Here is a 27,559-nt window from a genome sequence, read left to right as displayed (position 1 = left end):
GCGGAGTCTCGATCGGGCGAGAACAATAGGTGCGAAACGCAACGCAAAGGCGAGCGTTCGAAAAAAATGTAACCGAAAAAAATGGTCTCAGAAAAACTGTGATTTGGGAGACTTGTACTCATTTTTACACGCTGAAATTTTCTGTACAAATAGATAAAACATCAAGGAATCAAAATCCGTCATGAAAAAATTTCGACCCGAGCAGTGCTTCCCCTTCATTTTCGGCTCATTACGGGAAAACTCCCCGTGCGACTTATGACTCATTTTGTTGGAGCGTCACACATATGTTTTATTGATTTCAACTATTGGCATACAAACATAAATCATATCCAATTATGGTATACAAATAACACAAACAAGAAAAATAAGTTTGCGAAAAAAAGAAAGAGAGAAATTCTATTTATAACACCTATGTTACGCGATATTATGTTACAAATATTATCAACATGTGATTTCCAGGAAAGTTTATCGTCTACAGTGACCCCCAAGAATTTGATATTTGATACTCTTTGTAGATGAGAATCATCAAAAACTATATTTGTGTTTAAACTGTCAACAGTACTACTAAAAATCATATATTTCGTTTTTTCAGCATTGAGTGATAACTTATTAGCTCTGACCCAGTTTGTCACTTTATTCAATTCAATATTGATTTTGTGAACGAGAAAATCAATATCGTTATGGGCGAAAAATACATTTGTATCATCTGCGAAATGAATAAAAGAGAGATCATCAGATACGTGACAAAAATCATTTATATAAATGATGAACAATAACGGCCCTAAAAGACTTCCCTGTGGGACGCCACATTTAACTTCTCTGATAACTGAATCATTATTTTTAATTGTAACAAATTGTTTTCTATCGACTAAATAACTCTTGAACCACTCCAAGGCCTTCCCACGTACTCCATAATGCGATAATTTATAAAGTAAAATGTCATGATTGATGGTGTCGAAGGCCTTGGAGAAGTCCAAGAAAATACTAACTAAATAAGAATGATTATCAATGGCATGAACTACTCTATCAACGAAATATAAAAGAGCATGCGAAGTACTATGTTTCTCACGAAAACCAAACTGAGAATTTGTAAAAACTTCGTGTACCTTCAAAAAATTGATCATTCTCTTATAAATAAGTTTTTCTAAAACCTTAGACAGTGAGGACAATAATGAAATTGGGCGATAATTGCTGATTACAAGTTTATCGCCTTTCTTAAATATTGGTATTTAGCCAATTTCATTTTATCGGGAAACACACCGTTAAGGATTGACAAATGTGACCTGCTACAACAAAATGGTCCTAAAGTCGCGCACGGTCAAAGCCGTGAAAATCGAGTTTGAAGTCAGAGCATCAAAATTGGTCAAAACTTACGATTTTCTGAATTTGACATATTATTAGAGTCTGACATGTCTTCTATCGTCTGTCGAAATTTTGAAGCAAAATGGTGAAAGGAAAGATAAAAAAATAGCGTTTTTCTGGGCCATGTTTTTTGGCGTTTCAAGAAAGCAGAAACTGGTTCGAACATTTGGATTGAGCGCCACAGATAGGCTCCGCCCCTAACAACGACCAGAGTGATCTCATTGGTCAGTTTGCTGCTTGCTGCTAACCGAAGCGTGAAGCTCGCACACTGCCTAGTCGACTGGTGCGTGCTGGCAGGGTGCGCTATGCCCAGCCGCTTCTCCTGGCATCCTGGTCACTGATTGGTCGGTGAGGAGACCGCCGACGCTGTGTTTGAATGAGCATTTCGGGGGTTGCTAGGGCTTACCTTCTATTGTCCGGAGGTGAATACTGACTTGATCGTGATTGCGTCGCAAGGAGATCTTTTAGGGCGCTTTTCTCGAAACAGTGATTTCCCAGACGTCTCGACATGCTCTCTTTTAAACATCGATATCTCCACAGCCGATTTCTTTTATAAGATGTGTTATACATCAATTTAAAGCAGAAAGATTAGGGAATTGTGTCATGCAATTTTTAAATAATCAGCCTCACCCGACTTTAGGACCATTTTGTTGTAGCGGGTCACAAATTAAATATGTGAACAAGTGGATCAGCAATCGAGGAAATAACACCCTTAAGTATGAAATTATCTATCTCATCATAACCAGAACTTCGTTTGTTCTGAAAAGAGGAAACTATATCAATAATTTCAAATCTATTAGTCGGTGTAAAAAAATATGGAATCAGAGTTGCGCTGGCCTAAAAATTCAGTAAAATGAGTTTCTGTTGCAGGAATAGTTTGAGCATAATTTTCACCTATTTTTAAAAAATAGGAATTAAAGATATTTGCAATATGAAGAGAATCATTAATCAATTCATCATTCATTTTAATTTTGTCAATGTCAGAGTTTTTACTCGGAACATTCATGGCCTGTTTTACAACTTTCCAAGTATTTTTCATATCAAACCTATATCTCGAGAATTGCTTGAAGTAATATCTTTTCTTTTCAGAACGTAAAATCATTGTCAAAGTATTTTTGTATGATGTGTATCTATTCTTCGATCGCTCGGTTTTTTCCAGCTTATATTTATAATACAAACGATTTTTCCTATTAATTGAACGAAGGATTGATTTTGAGATCCAAGGTAACCTGGGTGTTTTTTTGTAATCTGTTCTATTTTTTTTTGTTTTGGAATTACATCATCTAAATGATGATTGAATATTTCCCTAAAATTATGAAAAGATATATTGATATCATCGCTGCCAAACACTCCTGACCAGTCAGCATTCTCGAGAGCCACATCAAAACTAGCTAACTTTTTTTTCCAAAGATTGCCGTTCTATTTTGTGTCATTTAGATTCCTTCACCCAAGTTATACCTCTAATATCATTTCTTTATCACATCATCAATCTGCAAACTTAAAATTCCACTATTATGGGAATATGAAATATGAAACTATGCATATACCTATCCCAACAATACATCACAGGTCTCACAATATATTTCACTATTTTGTTATGAATAGCGCCCCCATGTGGTGACCCTGAGAAATACCAATCACTACAAAAATATGAGCTTTTAACTTGCACATCATTTGTGGCAAATATTAAAAACATTGGTATAAAATTATCTATTTTATTAGTATAAAATTATCTATCTATTTATTAGTATAAAATTATCTATATTATTTTATATATTAGTATAAAATTATCTATCTCATCATAACCAGAACTTCGTTTGTTCTCAAAAGAGGGAACTATATCAATAATTTCAAATCTATTAGTCGGTGTAAAAAATATGGAATCAGAGTTGCGCTGGCCTAAAAATTCAGTAAAATGAGTTTCTGTTGCAGGAATAGTTTGAGCATAATTTTCACCTATTTTTAAAAAATAGGAATTAAAGATATTTGCAATATGAAGAGAATCATTAATCGATTCATCATTCATTTTAATTTTGTCAATGTCAGAGTTTTTACTCGGAACATTCATGGCCTGTTTTACAACTTTCCAAGTATTTTTCATATCAAACCTATATCTCGAGAATTGCTTGAAGTAATATCTTTTCTTTTCAGAATGTAAAATCATTGTCAAAGTATTTTTGTGTGATGTGTATCTATTCTTCGATCGCTCGGTTTTTTCCAGCTTATATTTATAATACAAACGATTTTTCCTATTAATTGAACGAAGGATTGATTTTGAGATCCAAGGTAACCTGGGTGTTTTTTTTTTGTAATCTGTTCTATTTTTTTTGTTTTGGAATTACATCATCTAAATGATGATTGAATATTTCCATAAAATTATGAAAAGATATATTGATATCATCGCTGCCAAACACTCCTGACCAGTCAGCATTCTCGAGAGCCACATCAAAACTAGCTAACTTTTTTTTCCAAAGATTGCCGTTCTATTTTGTGTCATTTAGATTCCTTCACCCACGTTATACCTCTAATATCATTTCTTTATCACATCATCAATCTGCAAACTTAAAATTCCACTATTATGGGAATATGAAATATGAAACTATGCATATACCTATCCCAACAATACATCACAGGTCTCACAATATATTTCATTATTTTGTTATGAATAACGCCCCCATGTGGTGACCCTGAGAAATACCAACCATTACAAAAATATGAGCTTTTAACTTGCACATCATTTGTGGCAAATATTAAAAACATTGGTCTATGATAAGACATATATACTGAGGAAAAAGAAATTATACAGAAAAATCATGTTTTTAGCATATTTCCAATGTATTTCTTTATGTTTTGGTAAATAACGCCCTCTATGGGTGACCTTAAAAAAATCAAGTATGCGGTCATGTAGAGTATGAGTTCAAACAATAACAAAGTTATATAGGGGGACCACAATGTGTCCCCCTTCGGCCTGGGAAGGATCAAAAAAGCTTGGGCCTTATAGGATTAACATAAGGGTTAGCATATATCACTAAAACTTGATGTGCAAAACAAACAAACAATAAAATCAAAAAACTTTCAGAAAAGTTGGATTCGTAACGTACAAACGAAAATTTGGAAAAAGAAGCTTTTGTACCATTCACTTTGGAAAGACCCTAACTCTATGATCCGTGACAATGGTAACGCAAACAAGGTGTCAAATTAAAGCTGAAGAGAGACTTTATTTTTCAGTGAACATTAAAAAGAGCCATGTAGCCATGTATTCTTTATAACGCTCACCTTTGAACTTTGGCGATATATATATATATATTTTTTTTTTGATCACTTTCTTTCCCTTTTCCCCTTGCATATTGATATAAATCTAATCGTTTCTCAGTTTACTGGAAGATGCTGCATACAAAAATTAATTTCGTGATCTTGCCGGTGAATGTCAGGGCTAGCTACAAGAGACTTGGACATGGCTCTATTTGGGAAGTAGGTTAGAGGAAATTAAATGGCAAATAACGTTATTAAGAAGTTTAAAATATTGAATGATAATTCTTGTCGTTGATTGTAACACAATTAAGCCAGACATCAAAATATAGGTATCTGCAAAATATCCTTCTGCAACACAAAGTTCGGAAAGAATTCCGCAATTCTGTTCTTAGATAGAATCCTCAAGGCCTATCACAGCAATTGTACGCTTAATTCCTTCCCCTTCTCTTCACCATAGATTATAATAATAATAATGATTATGAAAATGAAAATTATAATAGAACCTTCGGTGTCTTATAATTACTTTACAGCGTGACATCTTTGAAGCCATTTTCGTGAAGAATGCCTTAGGCAGATCGCGCCATGTGACATCGGCACGCTCAAGATGAGGCATTTGGCATAGAAATTCTGCAAAGTTTGCTGTTGTTGTTTCTTCTGCTCTAATCACACTTGCGCGAAATGACATCGAAAGTTCGCGGATCTGAAAAAACGAAGAGAAAAAAAATGATATGCAAACACAATGTCAATTTCTTTTGTTCGGTCTAACAGCATCGCATTCTACATGAGACCATATTTTCGAAAATTTAAAATTGTAGCGAAGCGCAACTGTTTAATCAATTACACTATGATAGCACTATGACATGATTATTAACGGTGTTCTTTCCTGTATCTTTGTGGTTTCAACGGGTCCGCTTCTGGCATTTGTTGCAGCTGTAACTACTACGACTATCCACAAACATTTTTTCCCCTCAGACGCTCGTCTGGAGGAAAGATTTTTGTTTCCGGTCACCCACGAAAATGTATCGGACCGACTAATCGGTAGGCAATCGCATTGTAATTGAACCCGGACCCGATACTGGGCTGATTTGCGCCAAAATCAGAAATTTGTATGGAAGCGGGTCAAACAGACTCTCCCAAACAGCACACCTCCTGACCGGAGCGGCACTGAAACTTTAACGATTCATAACTTGTGATCGGATCGTCCTGATTTCTTCTCAAGGTTTCACTGATGTGTTCAAATGATACATGTATTCGACCCACATTTCTATTTACTCAAGGTATCATCCCGTTCACAAGCAGTATAAAATGTTTGTACGGTTTCGTTGCGCTACTGCTGGATAAGAAGACTACAGCATTTTCTGGCGTTACGTATGGAAAGCTGTACATTAATAATTCCACAAAATTGACTGTTCCTTCTTCTGTGAAAAGTTCGTATTCCCAGAACTTGTTACTCTGACGTATGATAAGAGAAAATCCCCCGCGCTTTCTGAGTAAGGTAAATAAAATGACATTCTTAAAGCTTATTTCACTAGTGTGTCCTACTAATATTGCTGCATTTACCCTATCCATGCTTAGTCTTTATGAATCTCAAGATGAATGCTATGTCATGTCATTATTCATCCAACGATGAGTTTTATATACGGCAGGGCATGTCGCGTAATATTTTCCACAATATCCCCAACACACGGTGCTTCCCTGGCCTCTTGGATTTGATTTCTTCGAATAGAAAGCGGAGCATAATACAAAGCTTACAGGGGATTCCATTATGTTTTCATTAGAACGTCGGAGAGCTAGAGCACAGGCGCGGGGACGATGAGTGTTGGCGATGAGGTGCCATCACTGGCCCGAAAGTGATACAAAACGGCCACACGAATGTGGAATATCCAATTCTGCACGAAGGTGGCCCTTAAATTAAGAATGCAGAAATTCGATTTGGTTCAGTGTTCATGGAGATAGAGGGATCTTTGTAAAGCATATTACAAGTCACTTCACTCCACGTTTTTACAAAGTTCCGTCTTTCTTCGTGAACACTAAAGCAATTAATCGAAAGAGGTTTTCTGCAAGATGTTGGTAGTAAGTTATAACTTAATTCCCTGAAATTGCATGTTGCTTCATTCATTATTCTTAGAATTATTTCGTAAATAGTTCGATTATATATGTATTATATATGTATATGAAGAGTTTGTTTGCAAAAACCGATAAGTCCATATTTGTCAAATGGAGATATTTGCCATTAAAGGTCAAGAAAAATAAAGAGAATAATAAGAAACTTTTTGCTTCTTTTGACCATAACTTCAAAGATATACCTTTATATGTAGTGACCATTAAGATATATCATTTAAAAGGTATTATTTTGTACTTTATGACAGAGACTGTACTTCAAAATCTTCAAAAATGGACTTATCGGTTTTTGCAAACAAACTCTTCATATATATATATATGAAGAGTTTGTTTGCAAAAAACGATAAGTCCATTTTTGAAGATTTTGAAGTACAGTCTCTGTCATAAAGTACAAAATAATACCTTTTTAAATGATATACTGGTCACTACATATAAAGGTACATTTTTGAAGTTATGGTCAAAAGAAGCAAAAAAAATCTTATTAGTCCCTTCATTTTTCTTGACCTTTAATCGCAAATATCTCCATTTGGTAAATATGGACTTATCGGTTTTTGCAATCAAACTCTTCATATATATATATATATATATATATATATGTATATCATATATACATATATATATTGTGTGTGTTTTTTTTTTTTGGGGGGGGGGGGAGGTGATATACGGTATTGCACGTTCATGTCAAGAGACAAACATACTTGCGACCTTATTTCAGTTTGCAAGAAAGTCATATTGAAATCATTACATCAAGTCTGTACTAAGACTATTATCAATTGACTTTTTCGTTCTTTTTTTGTTTAGTTTTATAATATACAGAAGTACTTTTTTTTATTACTGGTGTAATTTCTGCATTCGTAGCGCATATATGCACGTACAAGATCTGAAAATACAGCTATTGAAATGGGCAATGCAGAGCTTTATATTGCGGACGGCTTAATTCTGTCACACACGACTTATCTTATTTCCAAATCTTTTGAATGTATTTAAGGATACTACTGAACATACGAAAAGTATTAATTTTAAACTGTTTCGAGAAAAGGTCGATATTTGTGTGTAGTACTGTCTGAAGCCAACACTCTGACTGTGCTTTACAGAGCAGTCGTGTTATCCATCGCCCTGCTCGTACATCGCGAGGTACGTATGCACCGTACCGTACTGTATACATCATCTGCGCGTGTATTCACTATACCATATGTGACCCTGCACCAAAAAACAAACAAAAAGTGGCCAAACATGGATTTTTAGTTAAGGACAGATTCTAAAAGGGCAGACTCTAAGCCTTAAAATGATGTATAACTCAATTCAAATGGACACTCCTAACCTATCTTAATATTGGAAAGAAAGCACACACTCTATACAAGTGCGAACCGAGAAAAGAGGCTCTGAAGTACAGGGTCTATCTGTTCATTCCAGCGTTTAATCTTTAGCAAAACGTGCTAGCCGTGCGATGAATAGGACAAAAAAGTGGAGGTAAACCACTGGAGCAACAACAATGAAGAAATTTTCAGATTAAATTGAAATTGAGCACGCTCTATTTAAACATTCTGCCCATGATTACTGCCAACTTTCAAAGCAGTAGTCTTATCCTTTCAAAAGGTATCAGACTTGAAAGTGAAGAGTTTGCAAAGGGTTATCAAGAAATGAAAAGGGGGCTCTAAGACATACCTGATCTCACTTCTCTACAAAAAAAAAAAAAAAGGTTGTAGAAAAACTACTGAAAATGCTCTTTCCCATTCATTTTATGACCCCAAACTCAAGAATAATGTAGAAGAAGAATAACTCTTTCAGAAAATATTGAAAACTCAAAATTGACTTGGTTGACCCGTTTCACCTTTCTTGAATCCTCACGTGAAATGAAGGGGTGCGACTTTTTGTTCGTTTTGTGGTGCACGGTCACATATAATGTGTGTATGCACGGCTACAATGTGGCTACTACGAACACTCGAAGACGTGGATAAATATCTTTTAAATAAACGCATTTTGTTAATGTGCAAGACTTAAACGTGGGGATAAGTTATTTCTTAATTCTATAATGTTGTTTATAAGGTATGGAAACAATATAAAATGAAATGGCGAAAATCCAAGACCAAGCGTCTTTTCGTCGCTCCGCCCAGGGCCTACAAAGCAATACACACTTCTCGAAGGTTGTGTACCCTTTTGGAAATTGCTGGGTAGGTCCGTCGATATTTGCACGAGAAGTTTAGCCGTATGGATATAGGTGTGACAGGCCCTTGAACATGCTGAAAACCTGTTCCCGATGACTCGCAGAACACCAGTAGGAGGTCCGCAGCGGCAGCACCTCCAAGGCAAATAAGTAGCAAATAAGTTGAAACTGAATGATTCGAAGACTGAGTTTTTTGTTGCAGCTTCAGCCCACAATCTGCGCGGTCTTCCACACATTCAGCTCAATGTTGGTTGCACACTAATTAGCCCCTCAGAAACAATAAGAAATCTTGGTGTTATTTTTGATCGTCGAATGTCAATGTCTCAACATATTTCTCAAATTTGTAGTACTGTTACGTTTTATTTAAGAAATATTGCTAGAATCAGGAGATTTATTGATCAATCTGCATGTCATAACGCAGTACGTTCTTTAGTTCTATCCCGTATAGATTATTGTAACGGGCTTCTCTCTTCCATTCCTTCAACTCAATTGGATCGTCGAGTGTGCAGCGACTTCAAAATTGGGCAGCCCGATTAGTGTTTCAGGTTTCTAGGGACTACCCATCACAGCCACTTCTGAAGTCGTTGCACTGGCTTCCTTTCAAGCAACGGATAATTTTCAAACTAGTTTTGTTTGTCTATAAAATCCTCAACAGTCAACACGATCAAGCTCCGAAATACCTAGATGCCTGTTTGACTTTATATACACCTACTACAAATTTGAAGTCATCTAGTGATCCGCTTCGTCTCACATACTCTGTTACTCGCACTTTAGCCGGTGATAGGACATTTACTGTGTCTGCTTCAAAGCACTGGAACAATTTACCACTTACCGTTAGACAGTCTCCATCAGTCGGTGTTTTCAAAAAAGCCTGGAAAACACATCTTTTTAGTAGCAACTAGTTCGTAGCTGTAACATTTATCCAATTACATATACTGTCGTACATGCTTTGAATATTGATTGTAAGCGCTTTGGGCCTTGTGGGAAAAGCGCACAATAAATAATAGTAATAATAACTAGAGATTGTAATTTGTCATTACTGACAAATTAAGGTGATCCGATTTTTTTTTTTTTAATCAATGATTCGACTCCTGATCGCAATAGGCATGACCATACAGGTTTCATCTGTGTTTAGAGACACTGGCCGTGTGATGTTTGAATTCTCATTTAGAAAAGGGAATCATATCTGCCATCTCTGGTACCAAATTCTGTATACACTAGATAACAAAGATACAGCAACAAATGTATATGACCTTTGACCCACCTTTACACTCCCAAGATGGCATCTGAGGAAAAAGTGGTTATTTTGTGAAATGATTCTTTTGCGACATCGTCTATACGTGTGCAAAATATGGGAATGATAGGACAGGTATTCGCCAAGATACAAGATGAAACATTTATGACCTTTGACCCTAATTTACATACCCAAGATGTTGTCCGATCAAGTAGTTGTTATTTTATGAAATAATTTACGCGACATGAACTAAACATGTGCTAAGTATGGGGGTGATAGGATATGTTTTTCTTGATTTATTGCAAAGAAAGTTGCAGAAAGAAAGAAATATCTCAATACATCGAAGATAAGCTTTAATTTCAACCAAGTTTTTCGATGTGATTTCGACGTCGTATGAAAAAACGAAGGACATTTGACGATAGTGCAAAGTCTCAGCTACAACATATTAAAATCTGGGAGAAATTCACCGAAAGGTAAGTGAGCTAGTGCTCGATAAGGACAGTCATGTCAATTTTCACATCTAAAAAAATTCACTCCCATAGAGATAACACGTCATAACGAAGATAAAGAAAGAAAGTACATATGACCTTTGACCCAACTTTGCACACACAAGATGGCATCTAAGCAAAAAGCGTTTATTTTGTGAAATGATCCTTGTAACATGGTCTTTGCGTGTGCAAAATATGGGAAAGATAAGACATGTATTCACTAAGATACAGGATGAAACATTTTTGACCTTTGACCCTAATTTACATACCCAAGATGGTTTCTGATCAAGTAGTTGTTATTTTTTGAAATAATGTACGTGACGTGAACTAAACATGTGCAAAATATGGTGGTGATAGGGTATGTTTTTCTTGAGTTATTGCAAAGAAAGTTGCAGAAAGAAAGAAATATTTCAATACATCGAAGATAAGCTTTAATTTCAACCAAGTGTTTTGACGTGATGACGACATGATATGACAAAACGGAGGGCACATTCACGATAGCCCAAAGTCTTAGCTACAACATATTAAAATCTGGGAGAAATTCATTGAAGCATAAGTGAGCTAATGCTCGATAAAGACAGTCATGTCAATTTTCATTTCCAGAAAAACTGCACACCCATAGAGGTAACACGTAAACTGGTCAAATTTGACAAGATGACTTTTAATCCATTTTTACGAGGTGATGACGTCATCCAATCAAAAGTTTGTAATATAATTTTTGGAAGAACATTAAATAAGCTACAACATACTAAGATCTCGGTGAAAATTGGCAAAGGATTAGTGAGATACCCTCGAATGAACTTAAAATTTGATGACGTCATTTTGAAAATTTACTTTTTTTACTTTATTAAGCAATTTGATATCTTTTAATCAATTTTTTCAGCATCGCCAACCCATGAAATGACATGTACAACTCATCAGCTTTCAGAAAATGTAAAGAAAATGGGGGGTCACCGTCCATCCTGACGAGTGAAATCGGATTCAAAATTGGCGGTTTTTTGGCATAGTTGCACTGTCTATCGCCATTGACCCGCGCGCGGAATTTCAACTTTGACGGGCCCGTATGACGTCACATTGAGTCGGATTGACTTGAAACTTGGTAGAAATATTCCTTGCTATTTCAGACATCCAATCAAAGTAAAAAACGGGAAATTTCTATTGCATATGCGCGCGCGCGTACGCGTCCGTCCGATTTTTTCAATTTTTCAAAAAATGCTCCAAATGGTCTGAAACGTGTGCAAAAAAAAATTTGAGCTCGATTGGAGCATACAAATATTTCAACGCGCGCGTACGCGCACGTATTAAGGTATAGATGAATTTTGAGAATATGAGTAGAATGCGCATAACTTGAAATATATGTGACGTACATTTCATTGAAAAATTCCACTCCATTAATGAGATATGATTGAGAATGTGTTTTCATATAATGACGTCATAGTGACGTCACGGTCGACTGATCACTATGCTTTTACTAGATCTGTCATCTTTGGGACACGATATATACATGGCGTAAGTTTGAACTTGATAGGCATAGCACTTTCTGAGCTAACCTCTGCACAACTTTTGGGGAGAAATAAAGAAAGAAGAAGAAAGAATCCGTACAGATACAGAAGGTGATCCGAGAGGATACTCGGATCACCTAATAATAATAATAATAAGGCAACTCCCACGCAGGCAGTGACAGGTAACTCGCACTTGTAACGCAGGTACTTCGCAATGCCCGTATGTCGCCCGTTACTAGAACGTAAGTAGAATGTAATTAGCAGGCATCCAGCGGTTAAGACGCTCGCAAAAGTCACCCAAGTCCTTGTCCACCCGCAGAAAATGATCCTTCTGGCTGAAAATTTCCTATACGTAACAAGCCCGCGTAGATTGCCCGGAAAGGCGTGACAGGGCCTTACGCGAACTTAACTATAAAAGGTCATGTCACACCTTTCCGGGTAAACTTTGAATGAGACTTGGGAAGGGAAAATTAAATGCTGCCCAGAGGTCCCCGCAGGTGATCCGCACATCACTACCACATTAGCACGTATCTCGGCCGTAGTTGCCCGGATCGCAAGTTCTATCTACCTGCAGCCAAGTTAAGGCCCTGTAGCAAACGTCATGCAGTATGCCACAAATGATTTCAGTCACATTTTCTTCTTCTTATTCCTTTTTTAAAAAACTCTCAGATGGGGGGGGGGGGCGTGATTACACAGGCCACCCTCTTTCAAGAGTGGTTGATGCATCCCCCATCTCCCTCCCCCCCCCCCACCATTTACGCTAATGTTCAACGGCCCATTTTTTTTTTCAAAAACATTTTTCTCCATGTAACTTGACACTGCGTAATAAAGGTGACCTGTTCACCTTCTAACTGGTAATCCTTGAACTGCTGTTTTGACAAGTGTACGGGAGGAAAAATATTTGCAGTGGAATGTGGCAATATATTAACTCTTTATGTGCCATGGTGGAAACCCCCTGTGTGCCACGTTGTTCTGAGACACGAAGGTAGTCATGCTTTGAGAAAGAATTATGTTTTTCCAATTTGTATAACTTCTACGAATTTCTGTTAAGATGGGCATAATAGTTGGCAAAGTTAAAGAGGAATGCCAAGCTCTGTTTCGATATAAATTGCATGACGACTCTATTTTCAATTTTTCTTTTGAATGACCAGTTGATACAAAACTGTAAAGGCATGACTTTTGCACATTAAGCCGTGACAGAAACTTAGAATGTATAAGCAAAAGTTAGCTGGGAACATCGCTTGATAGTCGATCACCACAAAGAATGCAAGCCGTATATGAGAGGAACAAAAGCACGAGAAACGCTTTCATTGTGCCGCGGGATTAAAAGTAATTAGCGGTTTATCGATCGGTCTTGGCGGCTTTGTTTGTTGAGTAGAATATGCGAAGTTGGCACGCCGTCGACTGAGTCGGAGGTGCGAACGTGGCACATAAAGAGTTAATAATTTCTTACCACAACGAATTTTATCAAAGTAACAACAAGCGATGGGCAGATTCACTAATAAAAGAAAGGATAAAGAACATTTCAGAAATGAAATCACTAAGAAGAACAAAGGACAATAATACATGGCATTCAATGATAACATACCTCACATGATGATGCTAAGGTGACGGCTGTTGAGAAGAATGTATGGTTCAAGTAGGGGCATTCCAGAGCGAACCTAAAGACATTTGGCATAGTTAACACCCATCGGGCCAGGTTTTCTCCCATCGACGATAGATACTGAACATCATCACTCCAGCTGTCAAGAAGCAAATGCAGATCTTGGATCTGTACGAAAAAAACAAGTGGTAATGAGGTCAAATAAACAAATCAGATTTATAGAAGAAGAATTAATTAATGAAACAACGATCAACGTAATGCAGACACCATGTAGAGAAAAGCCTTACCATATGATATTCAAGAAAAATGACTTTTTACAATTTCCTAATTTTGTATATTGCTGAAGTACAACAGAATTTGGATACGTTGTGTGAAAATGCATACCTCGAGTACAGTCCGACCTCTCCTATCCGGAATCCCTTTATCAGGACCCGGATATAATTCGGCGATGTGATCTCGACGTGTTTTTTTTTTTTTTTTTTTTTTTTTTTTTTTTTTTTTTTTCAATTTAATAATTACTGGGGAAAGAGAGATATCAAACTCAATCCAAATTCCTACACAAAACTCACATGAATTGTGTACTATTTCCAGCACAATTAACATACATTCACGTCAAATTTCTTTGTTTTGTTTTTGTTTTGTTTTTTTTTTTTTGTTTGTTTGTTTTTTTTTTTTTTTGGGGGGGGGGGGGGGACTACAAAGCATGCATTCAGACACTCATTACCCCAAATCATGGCAAGAGCAAATTCAGAGAATTCAGAACGCAGACGAGCTGGCGAAGACGTGACACGTTCACGCAAAATGTGTACATGTATACCCTTGGGTAGGCAGCTGTATCTATTTAATATTGAGTCTCGCATATCCGGCATATCCCTTATCCGGATGAGCGCCGGTCCCGACATTTCCGGATAGGAGAGGTGAATGGTTCAATGTACACCTGTCGTATGTCGTTACATATTGCAAAGAAAGAAAGATGCTGTTGTTTCCGGTATAGACATGGTGACAGTGAAAACATGGACGTCTGCTAAAGCAAGTGATAAAAAAGGACAAGAAATGTCGGAGAATTAGATAAATGTTTGTAGTTCCATTAATCACTAAAGCAGATCATTCGTTATTATTGTTTTAAACTTGTAAAATGATACAGCGATGACCCATTCCTAGCTGTCATGGCACCATATTAATTTCACGGTTTTCCAATAAAAGTTTGTGCCCCTGCCATCGCTTTCACTCACAGACCTGTATGGAAGGAATTGTTCTGTTTGGGTAAGTCAGCGCTTTAGATAAAGTTCCCAAGAATGAGATCGGTGAACACAGGCGTTAGATTCTCAACAAAAAAGAAAAAAACAAAACAAAAAAAAACAAAAAAAAACACACACACACACACACAAAAACAAACAAACAATAGGGGTCCTGTGTAATAGCAGTGAGGTAATCCGTTTTACCAATATGATAAAGGTGCATCATGTATTTAACTTTTGTAAACATGTCTGCGTGAGGGGACGGGGAGGTTAAACCATATTATGTATGATGTGTCCCTGTGTCCAAATGACAAAGCATCGTAGTACGCAAATGTAGGACTTCCCATTGCTTATGTTAATGAGATGAAATATCAAGAATTATCCACAAAAGCTCAAAGACTTATTTATACTTCATCTATCCAGTAAAAGTATAAATATACATGATGTATGTGAAAGATCATTTCATTTGAAATAAGAAAAAAAAAAGACCCAGGTTGCGACAGAATTGATATTCAGCTGTTAAAAATGTCACTTCTTATGTAATACACTCTTTGGTGCACATAATCAACGTCTCTCTCACAACTGGACCCGTGCCAAATAAGAAGATAGCAGAAGTCATTCCAATCACAAGAAAGGCAGAAGGATGATGTCAATAATTGCAGGCCTGTATTTGTGTAACTTCCATTTCTTTTTATCACTGATTAATCTAAAAACAATAACATATTTTCTTATCTTCAGTTTTGATTCAGAGAAAATAAAAGCACAACGCACGCACTACCTATTATTTGCTTAAGAAAAGTGAGCCACCAAAAACTGACGTAAGTAACCTTCATAAGGGAAACAAATGAAGAGTTTGTTTGCAAAAACCGATAAGTCCATATTTGCCAAACGGAGATATTTGCGATTAAAGGTCAAGAAAAACATAGAGAATGATAAGAAAAAATTTGCTTCTTTTGACCATAACTTCAAAAATGTACCTTTATATGTAGTGACCAATATATCATTTAAAATGTATTATTTTGTACTTTATGACAGAGACCGTACTTCAAAATCTCCAAAAATGGACTTATCGGTTTTTGCAAACAAACTCTTCAAATATTCATTCTTAAAGATTTTAAATATAAATAATGTTCAAAAACTCTTTTATATATTTGATTTCTATAACACTCTAAGAGCTGTCTAGCCAGCCACCCAATTATAGCTATAATTAGAACTGAAGTGACAACGACTAAAGATGACACATATCTGCTAGGGAAGTCGTAAATATTTATATTGTCTTACTTCATTTTTTCAAACAACAACAACAACAACAAGCGCTTAGAAAATTCGCTAATATCACACACACACACACACACACACACACACAAAAAGAAGAAAAATGTTTCATAAACGCGATCACAGTCGGGTACAAAAGTCAATCATAAATAGTCAAAAGTAACACACCTGACATGACGATGCTAAGGCGACCGCTGTAGAGAGGAAATCATGGTTCAAGTAGCGGCAATCCAGACGAACCCTCGAAATATTTGGCATAGTGCACATCCATCGGGCCAAATTTTCTCCCAATAACGATTGATCATGAAAATCATCTTTTAAGCTCTTAAAAACAAAAGTCATGTCTTCGATCTGCATGGAAAATGAAATCAAGGCAATACAACACATCTTAAATTGTGAATAATGAAAATAAACCGTATTTGCATAGTGCGTATAAAAATAGATTAATATCTCTGTGCACATTGAAGGAATGAACTAATAGAAATTGCGAAAAATGGACATGAGAGAGAGAGAGAGAGGAGACAAAACAAGACGGAAAGTGACAGAGCTGCGACAGACATTGTACATCGTTAAGTCTAGTCCATGGGCATGTTAAAAAAAAAAAGATGTGTTCTGAAAAAACGCTTACAATCATCTATTGTGTCGGTTTGTTTGAGATACGTGGGTAATTTGTTCCAAAACACCGCTGCTGCCAGTTGAAAAGATCTTGCACCGTAAAACTGTGTTGATATTGCGGGGTGCACGACAGAAGTTTTGACTGAGAGCGAATATTTCTTGCTGGACGATATTTTGTTATCAGCTGCTGTAGACAAATAGGGCATTTTTTGCAAACACATAAATACCATAGGATTAAGATCTTGAAATCAATCACTCGATTTACTGGTTGCAGCAGCCAATGCAGTTGTCTTAAGATTTTACTTATATGTTCATTGAGTCGAACAAAAGTAACCGATCTAGCGGCAGAGTTTTTTATTCTCTGCAACTCTTGGATTTTATTATTCGGCAAATCATGCAAAATGCCGTTGCAAAACTCAAGAAGAGACCTTATGTGATCATGAACAATGTCCTCTGTCGACTTTTTAGAAAGGAAAGGACGAATAGATTCAATCTTGTGCAAAGCAAACGAGGCCGTTTTGAAAATTTGATTTATATGGTTTGACAATGTCATAATACACCGAGGTTCCTGGCAGAGTTAAATGTCTGTATACAAGTGCTATCGAATGAGATGCTATCAATCCTGCCATATTGCCTGAATTTGCTCGTGAACTTCAGAACTTCATTCTTATCCTCATCTAATTCAAGACCATTGTGAAGAACCATTTTTTATGTCCACCATACAGGGTGGGAGTTGCAAAATTGCTTGAGACTGATGAACCCCCTTTATCAAATTATATACTCGTGTGTCATCAGCATAAATCATACTATTCGTTCGCACAGATAATGTCATACAGTGAGACAACATAGTGGCTGAAAGCAACTGGGCCATAAACTGTTCCTTGCGGGACCCCGAGAGAGGAGAACTTAACATCTGATTTACAGTCGTCAGTTATAACCACTCTATGTGTCCTGTTCTCAAAACATAACGTTATGAGTTCAAAAGCCATACCACTAATACCATATCTATCATGCAAACGAGATAGCAACGTTTCATGTACAATCGTGTCAAATAATGCCTTATAGTCAAATAGGAGTAAGATTGCCTCTTCCCCTTTATCGAGGCACATAAAGATATCATTGACAACTCTGATCAAAGCAGTTTCACCACTATGGTACAGTCTAAACGCGGATTGAGTCGTATATTAAAACATACAATTTTTTGTCTCAAGATAACCGCTCAATTGATGGACCATGATTCTTTCAATCGTCTTGCCAAAGAATTTTAGATGAGCAATCGGCCTGTAAGTTTTCAAATCTTCCTGATCCTGTCCAGCTCCCTTGATAATAGGTGAGATATGAGCCTTCTTTAATGAATCGGGAAAACGGCCACTTGCCTGAACCAAATTAATTAGTGTCCTGCTGATTATAGGGGCTAACTTTTGAATGCTTCCTCTTAACCCGTTCCTTTCGGGAAGTTGGTATACTAGATTCTCAAGATGGAGGCAAGAGTGCCTGCTTTCGTGGCCTAAATTCATGCTTCTTTGTGTTATGTCCCCAAAAATAGGTTTGATAAAAAGATTAGCGTTTATTCTATCAGCACTTGTCTCGTTCTCATTCTGTGGGAAAAATGCGTATATCACAGTATTTTTTAAACACTTTTCTGATTTAGTTTGCGCTTGCTCTGCTTTAAAACTCGTATGAACATTTACATTAGCGATCAAAGCTGATCTCAGTAGATTTATGTGTTCACTGACTCCAATCATCCATTCAGGTGCCTGGTTTTGTGTAGAACAAAATGGTCTGTGAGCCCATCAGCGCATGCTGTATTCATACATTGCATCCGATCGATATTTCATGCACCGTTTGACTGTTTTCGCACAGGTGGACTGCCAACCTGTCCGTTCTTTATTGGAAAAAAAAAAAAACCTCCTCTGGGGGCATTAAAGGCGCTCAAAGAATGGCGAAAGGAGCGGGTTGGGCAAGTCTGTTGGAATTAGATCCAATTCACACGTGGACGATTTTGAAGGGGACACATTATGCCTTTACAACCACCGTATTAAGCACATTACAAAAGTATAATGTGACATTGATATCATTATTATTAGTACTAGTATTATCCTTATCATTGTTAATATGTCGGAAATGGGCCTTATTATATGTTATTTTAAGAAACTCACATTAATTCACAATGCATATCTTGAGGATAACGAAGGTTCATGGTTTAAAGAACATTATTATGTATGACCGAAAGCATTTTGGAAGCTTATTTGAATGAAGCTTTTTTCTAAAGGTATTTTGTCAATATCTCAGAGGAAAGGATTTATCGCATTAATAGAAAAGGAGGACAAACAGTCTATCAAAATCCCAAATTATAAGTCAATTACACTCGTATATGTGCATTATAACAGTCCTACATAAATAGTATTTGCAAAACGAAGTGATAAAAACTTTTGGCTTAAGTAATACCTATGGATCAAGTGGGATACATGAAAAACTAGAAAGTTGGAGAGGCTATGCTGTCTTTGTTTTTTTTTTTATTTCATGACAAATAACGTTGAAACTTTTTCAATAACCAGTATTCAAGAAAGCTTTTAAGTCGGTTTTGATTTCGTTTTTATCATGTGGCATTAAATGGTTTGTATTTGGCCTTTAGTTTTTCACGTCAACAATCAATATTACCACAGATATAAGAAGTAATGACATTGTGACACGGGGTATCTTAAAATAGGACAAGGAGTTTGTCAACATGATTCCCTTTCACCTCCAGCCCCCCCCCCCCCTTTCCCTCCCCTCTCACTTTATGTGTTTGTGTGCTTTTTCCAACTCAGCACTCAAATAAAATATTCCTCAATACCTAAGTCATTTGAGTAAATTTCCAGACAAAACTGCCCGCAAAATAAGTTTTACACCGCATTGCACAGGAAATCGTCAAGATTGTTGCTAATTTAGAGGGAGGAAAAAGCCCATTTTGTTACGGAATTGATAATTACCTCTTGAATGAATAAATATATATATATATATATATATATATATATATATATATATATATAAATATATATATATATATGTGGGTCAGAATTTTGAACGATGTACAATTAAGCCAAAACAACATCAAAATGAAAAAAAAAAAGTTGGAATTACTCAAAGCCCTCCATCTTACCTGAAAGAGTATGATTCAAGCTTTAATAGGAACCCAATTATACCAGGATCTTTCCAGAGGAACACGTTTTCATTCACCGCGAAAGTTTACCATATCCAGAGCAGCAAACGTCCGTGAGGAATAATACTGCACCTTCATTTGAATACCATTTAAAATAGCATGCAACGATTTGATTCAGTTCAGAATCGTAACGAAATATCTTAAGGGATATGTGTATGTGTTGGCAGAATATTAGGCTTGTATTCTTAACCTGTACGTAATGGTAGACAACTGATGATTTAACCAAATTCTTCATTTCTGTTCAAATATTGCTCTTTCGCCAAACACTTTCTCCAATTTACGCGCATTTTACAACACACAATATTTCGACCTCTTATCTTATCCTTAACCCCAAATGATAAGATGCTTTTTTAAGATGTATCTGATCTAGGAAGTCTTTATAAACCAACAAACATAGCATAGTTTTCATCATGGATGTTTGCATATAGCTGACGGACGTTCGGAACAAAGAAGATATTGAACAATGCAGTTCTCTGGAGTTGAAACGCATTCTTTTCACAACAAACAGCGATTTCATGTCGAGAACAGACTCCTCTGCAAAATCCTCAATAATTATTACCAATGCTCAATTATAAAAGCTTGTTTATCTTTTCATGATGAGGAATAAGAAAAAATAGTTACACTCCCCATCTCTCGTATACTTGAACGAACAAAGGTAGGCCTACGTGTGATCTCACTGTCGTAGTCCATCTTATGAAACATTACGTCTTATCGCTAGTGTGTTCCATCATGCAAATCAGTGAACTCGGTAATTATAACGACTACCATTTGTAAATTTACACTTCAGGTAAACAATCATATGAATAAGAAAATGTCATGTTATGTCTTGTCGGATGTAAGCAGGCCATCGGTAACTGCCCCCCCCCCCCCACGGAAAAAAGCAGTAACTGACATTTTTATGAATGTTTACTTTTTTGCAAAAATGAATAGTTTACCCAATGCTCTCCAATGTTAATAGGTCAGTTTTGCAAAAAACAAAAATCCAGTTGATTCAACTTTGCAAGTTTCCCCACGGAAGAAAGCAGTAACTAACAATTTAGTCTAATCATTCAGACTCTGTATAGTCCTTCCTCTATATTTTTTTCCCTAATACCATTTATTTTTTCTACTATTTTTTTTAAGCAATGTAAACAGCAGTTTCTTCCATAATTTAGGGGAGTAGATATAAAAAGATTGTTCTACCAGTAACTTGACTCTGCCCGCAGGGAATCATATGACAAGTTATAGAAAAAGCTTCTTTCTGGAGACTAGCAAACCTGGCAGACTCGGCGCGCTCAGAGTGCAGAATACGCGTGCAGCTAGCTGCATGCGCATAAATTCTGCAGCATACAGTAAACTAGCTAAACATTGCATCACATCACAGTCATCACTTGCACAGTATTGCAGGTCTGGTACAGTCTGAGTGATCATGCCAGTGCTAACCATGCTGTCACACAGTTTTTGCGGTCCAGGCATGCCTGTAAATCTATCATGAATTGCAGAGGAAAAGTCATGGTAGCCATGGCTTTGGCCAGAACCAGAAAATCTAGGTGAGCTGAAAATATATTGAAGGGAGATGAGCACTAGTATTAATACACTAACGTTAGTCTAACGTTAACTATACACAGCCCAGTCGCCGCTGTACATACGTAGCGCGACAGGGCTGTACCAACGAAGCTCCAAACACGAAGAGGGTCCAACGATCGCATGCGATCGGATTGAATTTTGATACTTTAGATCATTTTTCTTTGTCACTTCAAACTCATCTGACAAACAAAATGATAATGAGACTTCATATCTATGCTATGAATATTGAAATTTAGATTTAATAACTTACCTAAAATGATGGTTATATGCAGCATGTGTGAACGGTTCACGAACGGTACATCGTCTTTCACGCCAGGCCATTTCCAATATCCGGGAGGTCACATGATCTGAATGCCCTTTCAAAAGGTCGCGCTGTCGACCGTGCTGCTACACCAACACTCAAGCAGCGCATCGCACGCACGCAAAAGATTTCCGCAGAGATCAAGGCGCCATTTTGAATTCTGCAACGATTAACCGTGACGGTGTTAGGGAATCCGCCAGAAAGTATCATTTTTTGGTTCCACGGACTTATCACGAGGGCTCTCAATGGACTTACGAACCTTCTGTAATACAAGCATGCACTTAAGGTGAGTAACGTTTGGTAACGTGTACATTGTTTATAAAGAACGTATAAATTTTCATAAGTTTTGTAGTTGTGTTGTGGTTCCCCACTTTGTAGGTGCCCGCTCGTTGGTCAGACGCTGTATTCGCGTAGCGTATTAACAGCGTCTGGTCGGGCTAGTCTAACGTTAGATGTAGGCCCTAACTCGCTACCAGATCTAACGTTACAGAGTAGATCTAACGTTAGAGTCTAATCTATTGTTAACTGTTTAGTGTTAGACAAAATGTCAGTAGGCCTAATCTAACGTAATAGATCTAGGTCTAGCACTAACATTGGGCATAGATCTGTAGTCTAGCTTAAGTGTAACGTCAGAGTTCGTCTACGATCTAAAGACGAAGAGACTTGACTTTAACGGTTATTGTCTAGTCCGGACTCCAGGGTCATGTGTTAGGGGCCAGGCCGGGCACTTGAAAGTTCAACTTCAATTACCTTATTTTTACACAGAATGCCATTCAATCGACAAGACCTAGTCTAACGTTAGGTCTAGCGTTAGGTCCTAGATCTTATAGAGCTAGACTAACCAGAAAGTAGAAGAACTTTATAACCTGGTGGTGGTAACAATTCTCCTCCTTGCTAGTCCTATGGTCATGTGGCATGTGCAGTTACTGCTTTTTTCCATGGGGAAAACAGCAGACTCCTGGCCGTCTGCAGTTACTGCTTTTTTCCGTGGGGAAACTACCCAGAATCAAGGGTGAGCCACCGCAGTAACTGTATTTTCCTAAATAACATTTAAAAAATAACGGAAACATAATTTTTTTCCTAGGTATTATTAGACGACTAGGTATGGTGCATAATCATACCACAAAATTATTTTTGAATGTTCCTGTGTTTTTAAAGAATCTGCAAAAAGCACAAAATCGCATTTATCTCAGCTCAGCAGCTATGCAGTTACTGCTTTCTTCCGTGGGCGGGCAGGTAACCTCTGAAAATTGAAAAAAAAAAATATTTTCCACACATTACTACATGTATTAACCAAATAAATTGGATGATGTTTTTGACACTTTTTTGTTATCATAACGCCAGATGTCTTAACTGAGAAACAAGTTAACAACCAAAGCCTCCAGATTTAGAAACCGCATGATATCATTTCCCCCTAAACGAATATGACGACTTGAGGATCCCTCTGTGTATTGAAAGTAGAATAAAAAAATGTATATATGGGGCAGAATTTCAAATTAACATTGCTTTTCATCGATGAGAATAAAAACACCCTTGCGTGTTTTCATCAGACAATAATAATTGTATACTGCATTATTTTTGTTCGCTTATGACAAAATTTCGATGAATAAAAAATGAACAAAAGCAACCCCTCCACAGGAACTCGGTATAACGGAAGTGCACTGGCAATTCTTTTCTCCATGTGTTGGACCTCAACCCCTCCTCAGTTTCTTCTCGTTTTCATTGAACTGCTCCCACGTTCTTTTGACAATTTTGCGTTTCTTCTTGCTACATGCTCATTACAGACTTCTTCCGTATTTCATCCTTTTCGTTTCAATGTGACTGGGTGGCACTTTTCGGATTTTATTTTTCTTTTCGGTCGCAGCATGTTCAGGCTACTTAGGGAATGAGAGAAAAATCGTTGTGAAAAGAAAATAATTAGAATGTATAAAGGCATAGAATATATGAAGAGTTTGTTCGCAAAAACCGATAAGTCCATTTTTGAAGATTTTGAAGTACGGTCTCTGTCATAAAGTACAAAACAAAACCTTTTGAATTATATATTGGTCATTACATATAAAGGTACATTTTTGAAGTTATGGTCAAAAGAAGCAAAAATGTTCTTAGTATCCTCTTTATTTTTCTTGACCTTTAATCGCAAATATCTCCATTTGGCAAATATGGACTTATCGGTTTTTGCAAACAAACTCTTCATATGACAATTACAGTGAATGTCCGTGATGGAGACCAAAAATGAATTTGCTCTGTTTGAGATGGCAGCTACCTTTTAATACTCAAAAAATATACACCGGGAGCATCTCGGTCGTGATTTGGCAAAAAGGTGTATGTCTGCCGTTTTACAGCGACTACAAAGCCGAGAAAATCGACTTTAAAGATTTGGCAGTTTCCTTGACCGTAAAAGCCACCTAAACTGTGCAACGCTCAGGGATTTAATTCCATGATTTAGTATACACTTCAAATTTCATTTCCTGATAATTTTCTTGCATCTAACTTTAAAGAATACTTCAGAATTAGCACTTTTAGCATGTTTAGAGACATACACCTTTTTGCCAAATCACGTTTACAGGGACTGCGACCCACGCTATTTTGGCAAAAAGGTGTATCTTCACATACACCGTAAGAAATCATGCATTTAACTTGGCAAAAAGGTGTATGTATAGAGATACACCTTTTTGCCAAATCACGTTTACAGGGACTGCGACCCACGTTATTTTGGCAAAAAGGTGTATCTTCACATACACCGTAAGAAATCATGCATTTAACTTGGCAAAAAGGTGTATGCATAGAGATACACCTTTTTGCCAAATCACGTTTACAGGGACTGCAACCCACGCTATTTTGGCAAAAAGGTGTATCTTCTCATGCACCGTGAGAAATCGTGCATTTAAGTTGGCAAAAAGGTGTATGTATAGAGATACACCTTTTTGCCAAATTAAACGATAACAAAATATACCAGAGATTTTGTAGGGAGAAGGGTGTATGTGAGACCATTTCTAATCAAATGTTAACTCTTGACAATCTTTACTTCATTATTACAAAAAGATTTAAAAAATAACAATAAAGAAAAATATCAGGATGCACAACTTGTTCATCAAACATAGAAAAATGTGCGCAAATTACAACTCACCCTAGAGTCTAAATATTAACAAAACATGGTCTCATGGATATGCATGGTTAAGGATTACAGCTGAAGAATTTTTCTTCTTCCTTCTCCTCCTTTTTTTCCAAAAACTTCTACTTCCAATGAGATGATTCATCATATTTTTAGCTTTGTGCCCCTTTTTTTTCGACAAAAGGTTCGTTTGTTTTCTCTACTGAATGCTTTAGCAAACAAAGAGGCAGTTGTTTGCACATCATGTATCTGTTCTTAAAAACGCAGTTATCATGCTGCTCCCAATTTTTGCAATAAATTCAATAAATGTGAAAATTCAGGTAGGATCATTTAACTGTTTGCATCCACTGAGCACTTTGAGCAGTACATCCAAGTATCATTTCCAAAGACAGGGACACATCTTTCTCTAGACCTTTGTGTGTAACTGCCACTAAATGTCTGTTAGGTAACAGCCCCATACGCATAGCGTAATGGGTAGCCGATCTTACAGTCACACAGCACACCATTACACTATGTACTAACTATACACAGCCCAGTCGCTGTACATGGTACGTCGCGACAGGGCTGTAAGCGCGCGACCACCAACCACTAGGAGAGCGACGTAATCGTATTACGATAGCTTTGAATTTTGATACTTAACATCATTTTTGTCACCTCAAACTCAACGAGTATACTTTTCAATATTTACTCTACATCTGATGCTATCAGTATTCAAATGTACGCAATGAAACTTACCGAAATTGATCATCATATCCAGCATGTCCACACGGTACACAATCTTTCACGCCAGGCCTAACTATACACAGCCCAGTCGCTGTATGGTACGTCGCGACGTACATTACCATGTACAGCGACTGGGCTGTGTATAGTTAGGCCTGGCGTGAAAGATTGTGTACCGTGTGGACATGCTGGATATGATGATCAATTTCGGTAAGTTTCATTGCGTACATTTGAATACTGATAGCATAAGATGTAGAGTAAATATTGAAAAGTATACTCGTTGAGTTTGAGGTGACAAAAATGATGTTAAGTATCAAAATTCAAAGCTATCGTAATACGATTACGTCGCTGTCCTAGTGGTTGGTGGTCGCGCGCGTACAGCCCTGTCGCGACGTACCATGTACAGCGACTGGGCTGTGTATAGTTAACTATGTACAGGCTTCTACATGCAGTGCACAGCACGGACAGTGCAGGGATCACTGTCATTTTGAAGCGTAGAGAACTTTCATCCCACAGCCACACTTGCCGGAAAAGCTGTCATTTCAACAGAAATGCTAGATTTTACGAATCTGCGCATCTAATGGCATAGAAGTGGCCATAGAAGTCTAGGACAAACGTTAGATCTGAACTTCTAGATATTAGGTTCTATCTACTCACCGACTAGCAACAAGGATAAACTTCTGCAGTGCAACGGGCTGCCAGTTTTAAGTCAGGAGCATGGCCCGCCACCGCACCGACCGGTGAAACGGTACACATACATGCCAGCAGCACGTATAAACAGAGTATATAATATACACAGAGTATAAAAGATACACCTTTCTGCCTTATCATACTTCGCAACTATAATTCATGATTCATTCGGCAGATGGATGTATCTAAAGATACACCTATCTGCCAAATCTTTAAGCGCTCCCCAGCGTGCACGGTTAGAGGTGTATCTAGAGATACACCCTTTTGCCAAATCATGTAGTTCTCTATCCTGGTACGTCATTGTACGTCAAGGGTGTATGTAAAGATACACCCTTTTGCCTAATCAAAAGCAGGAAAATTGATAAAATAATACAGAGATAGCCCCAAGTATCTCGGAAACAAATGATCGATGACTTACGAAAGTTGGTCACATGAAAATTTCGGCATCGAAAACCCCCCAAATGGTAAAAACCAAAAACATGATATTTTTCAGACATACACCTTTTTGCCAAATCACGACCGATCTGTCACTAAAAAGTAGCAATGTTCCTCTATCTCCTATTTTGTAATTCATGGACTTATTCTACCAACGAACATCTGTGAGCAAAACGTTTTTCTTTTGTTATTACAGGAAAACTTAATGCTGAACGTTATTCACTTTTGGGTATGAGAGACTCAGTGATTTTGTAATATTTAAAGTAACATTAACTAATCGTACAGTGATGTATTTGTAATAATCAGAGATTTCCGAACGTCCGTGAGCGAAACTTTCAGAACCTATAACAGTGCAAATTGTCTGCAAAACCTCATCATAAAGAAATTTAAATGCACAGAAATTACAGATTACGCAAAATTCCAGTTTCCTATAACTTGGTTTTCAGTGTTTAGCTGTACCTACATAATTTATTAGAGGGAAAACGAGGGTGAAATTGCAAGCAAATTTTGGGCTGTTTGTTCATCATGATCACATACCGCCTTAAAAAATAATTCTGAAACTACTGCTCTTAGGTCTTTTTTTACTTTGTTAAACTTCACTTTTCTTTATTTGAGCTGAAAGTTTTAACAAATGAAGGACACTTTCAAGACAAATATTCCCTAACGGTCGGATTGCTTA

General features: G+C 37.0%; 1 protein-coding gene across 1 annotated transcript in view; it reads right to left on the bottom strand.

Annotated features, from left to right (window-relative positions):
• LOC140246749 (uncharacterized) overlaps positions 1–27,559 on the bottom strand; it is a 166,766-nt gene that overhangs the window by 14,500 nt on the left and 124,707 nt on the right. Inside the window, exons 9-11 of the mRNA XM_072326087.1 lie at positions 16,408–16,590; positions 13,712–13,894; positions 5,143–5,314 (exon numbers count right to left, since the gene is read on the bottom strand). Coding sequence (XP_072182188.1) covers positions 5,143–5,314; positions 13,712–13,894; positions 16,408–16,590 — 538 coding nt within the window. The remainder of the gene's footprint in view (positions 1–5,142; positions 5,315–13,711; positions 13,895–16,407; positions 16,591–27,559) is intronic.

The sequence above is a fragment of the Diadema setosum genome, chromosome 3 (assembly GCF_964275005.1).
Source record: "Diadema setosum chromosome 3, eeDiaSeto1, whole genome shotgun sequence".
Taxonomy (NCBI): domain Eukaryota; kingdom Metazoa; phylum Echinodermata; class Echinoidea; order Diadematoida; family Diadematidae; genus Diadema; species Diadema setosum.
Note: the sequence above shows the minus strand (reverse complement) of the source record. Positions and strands in the feature narration are given on the sequence as shown.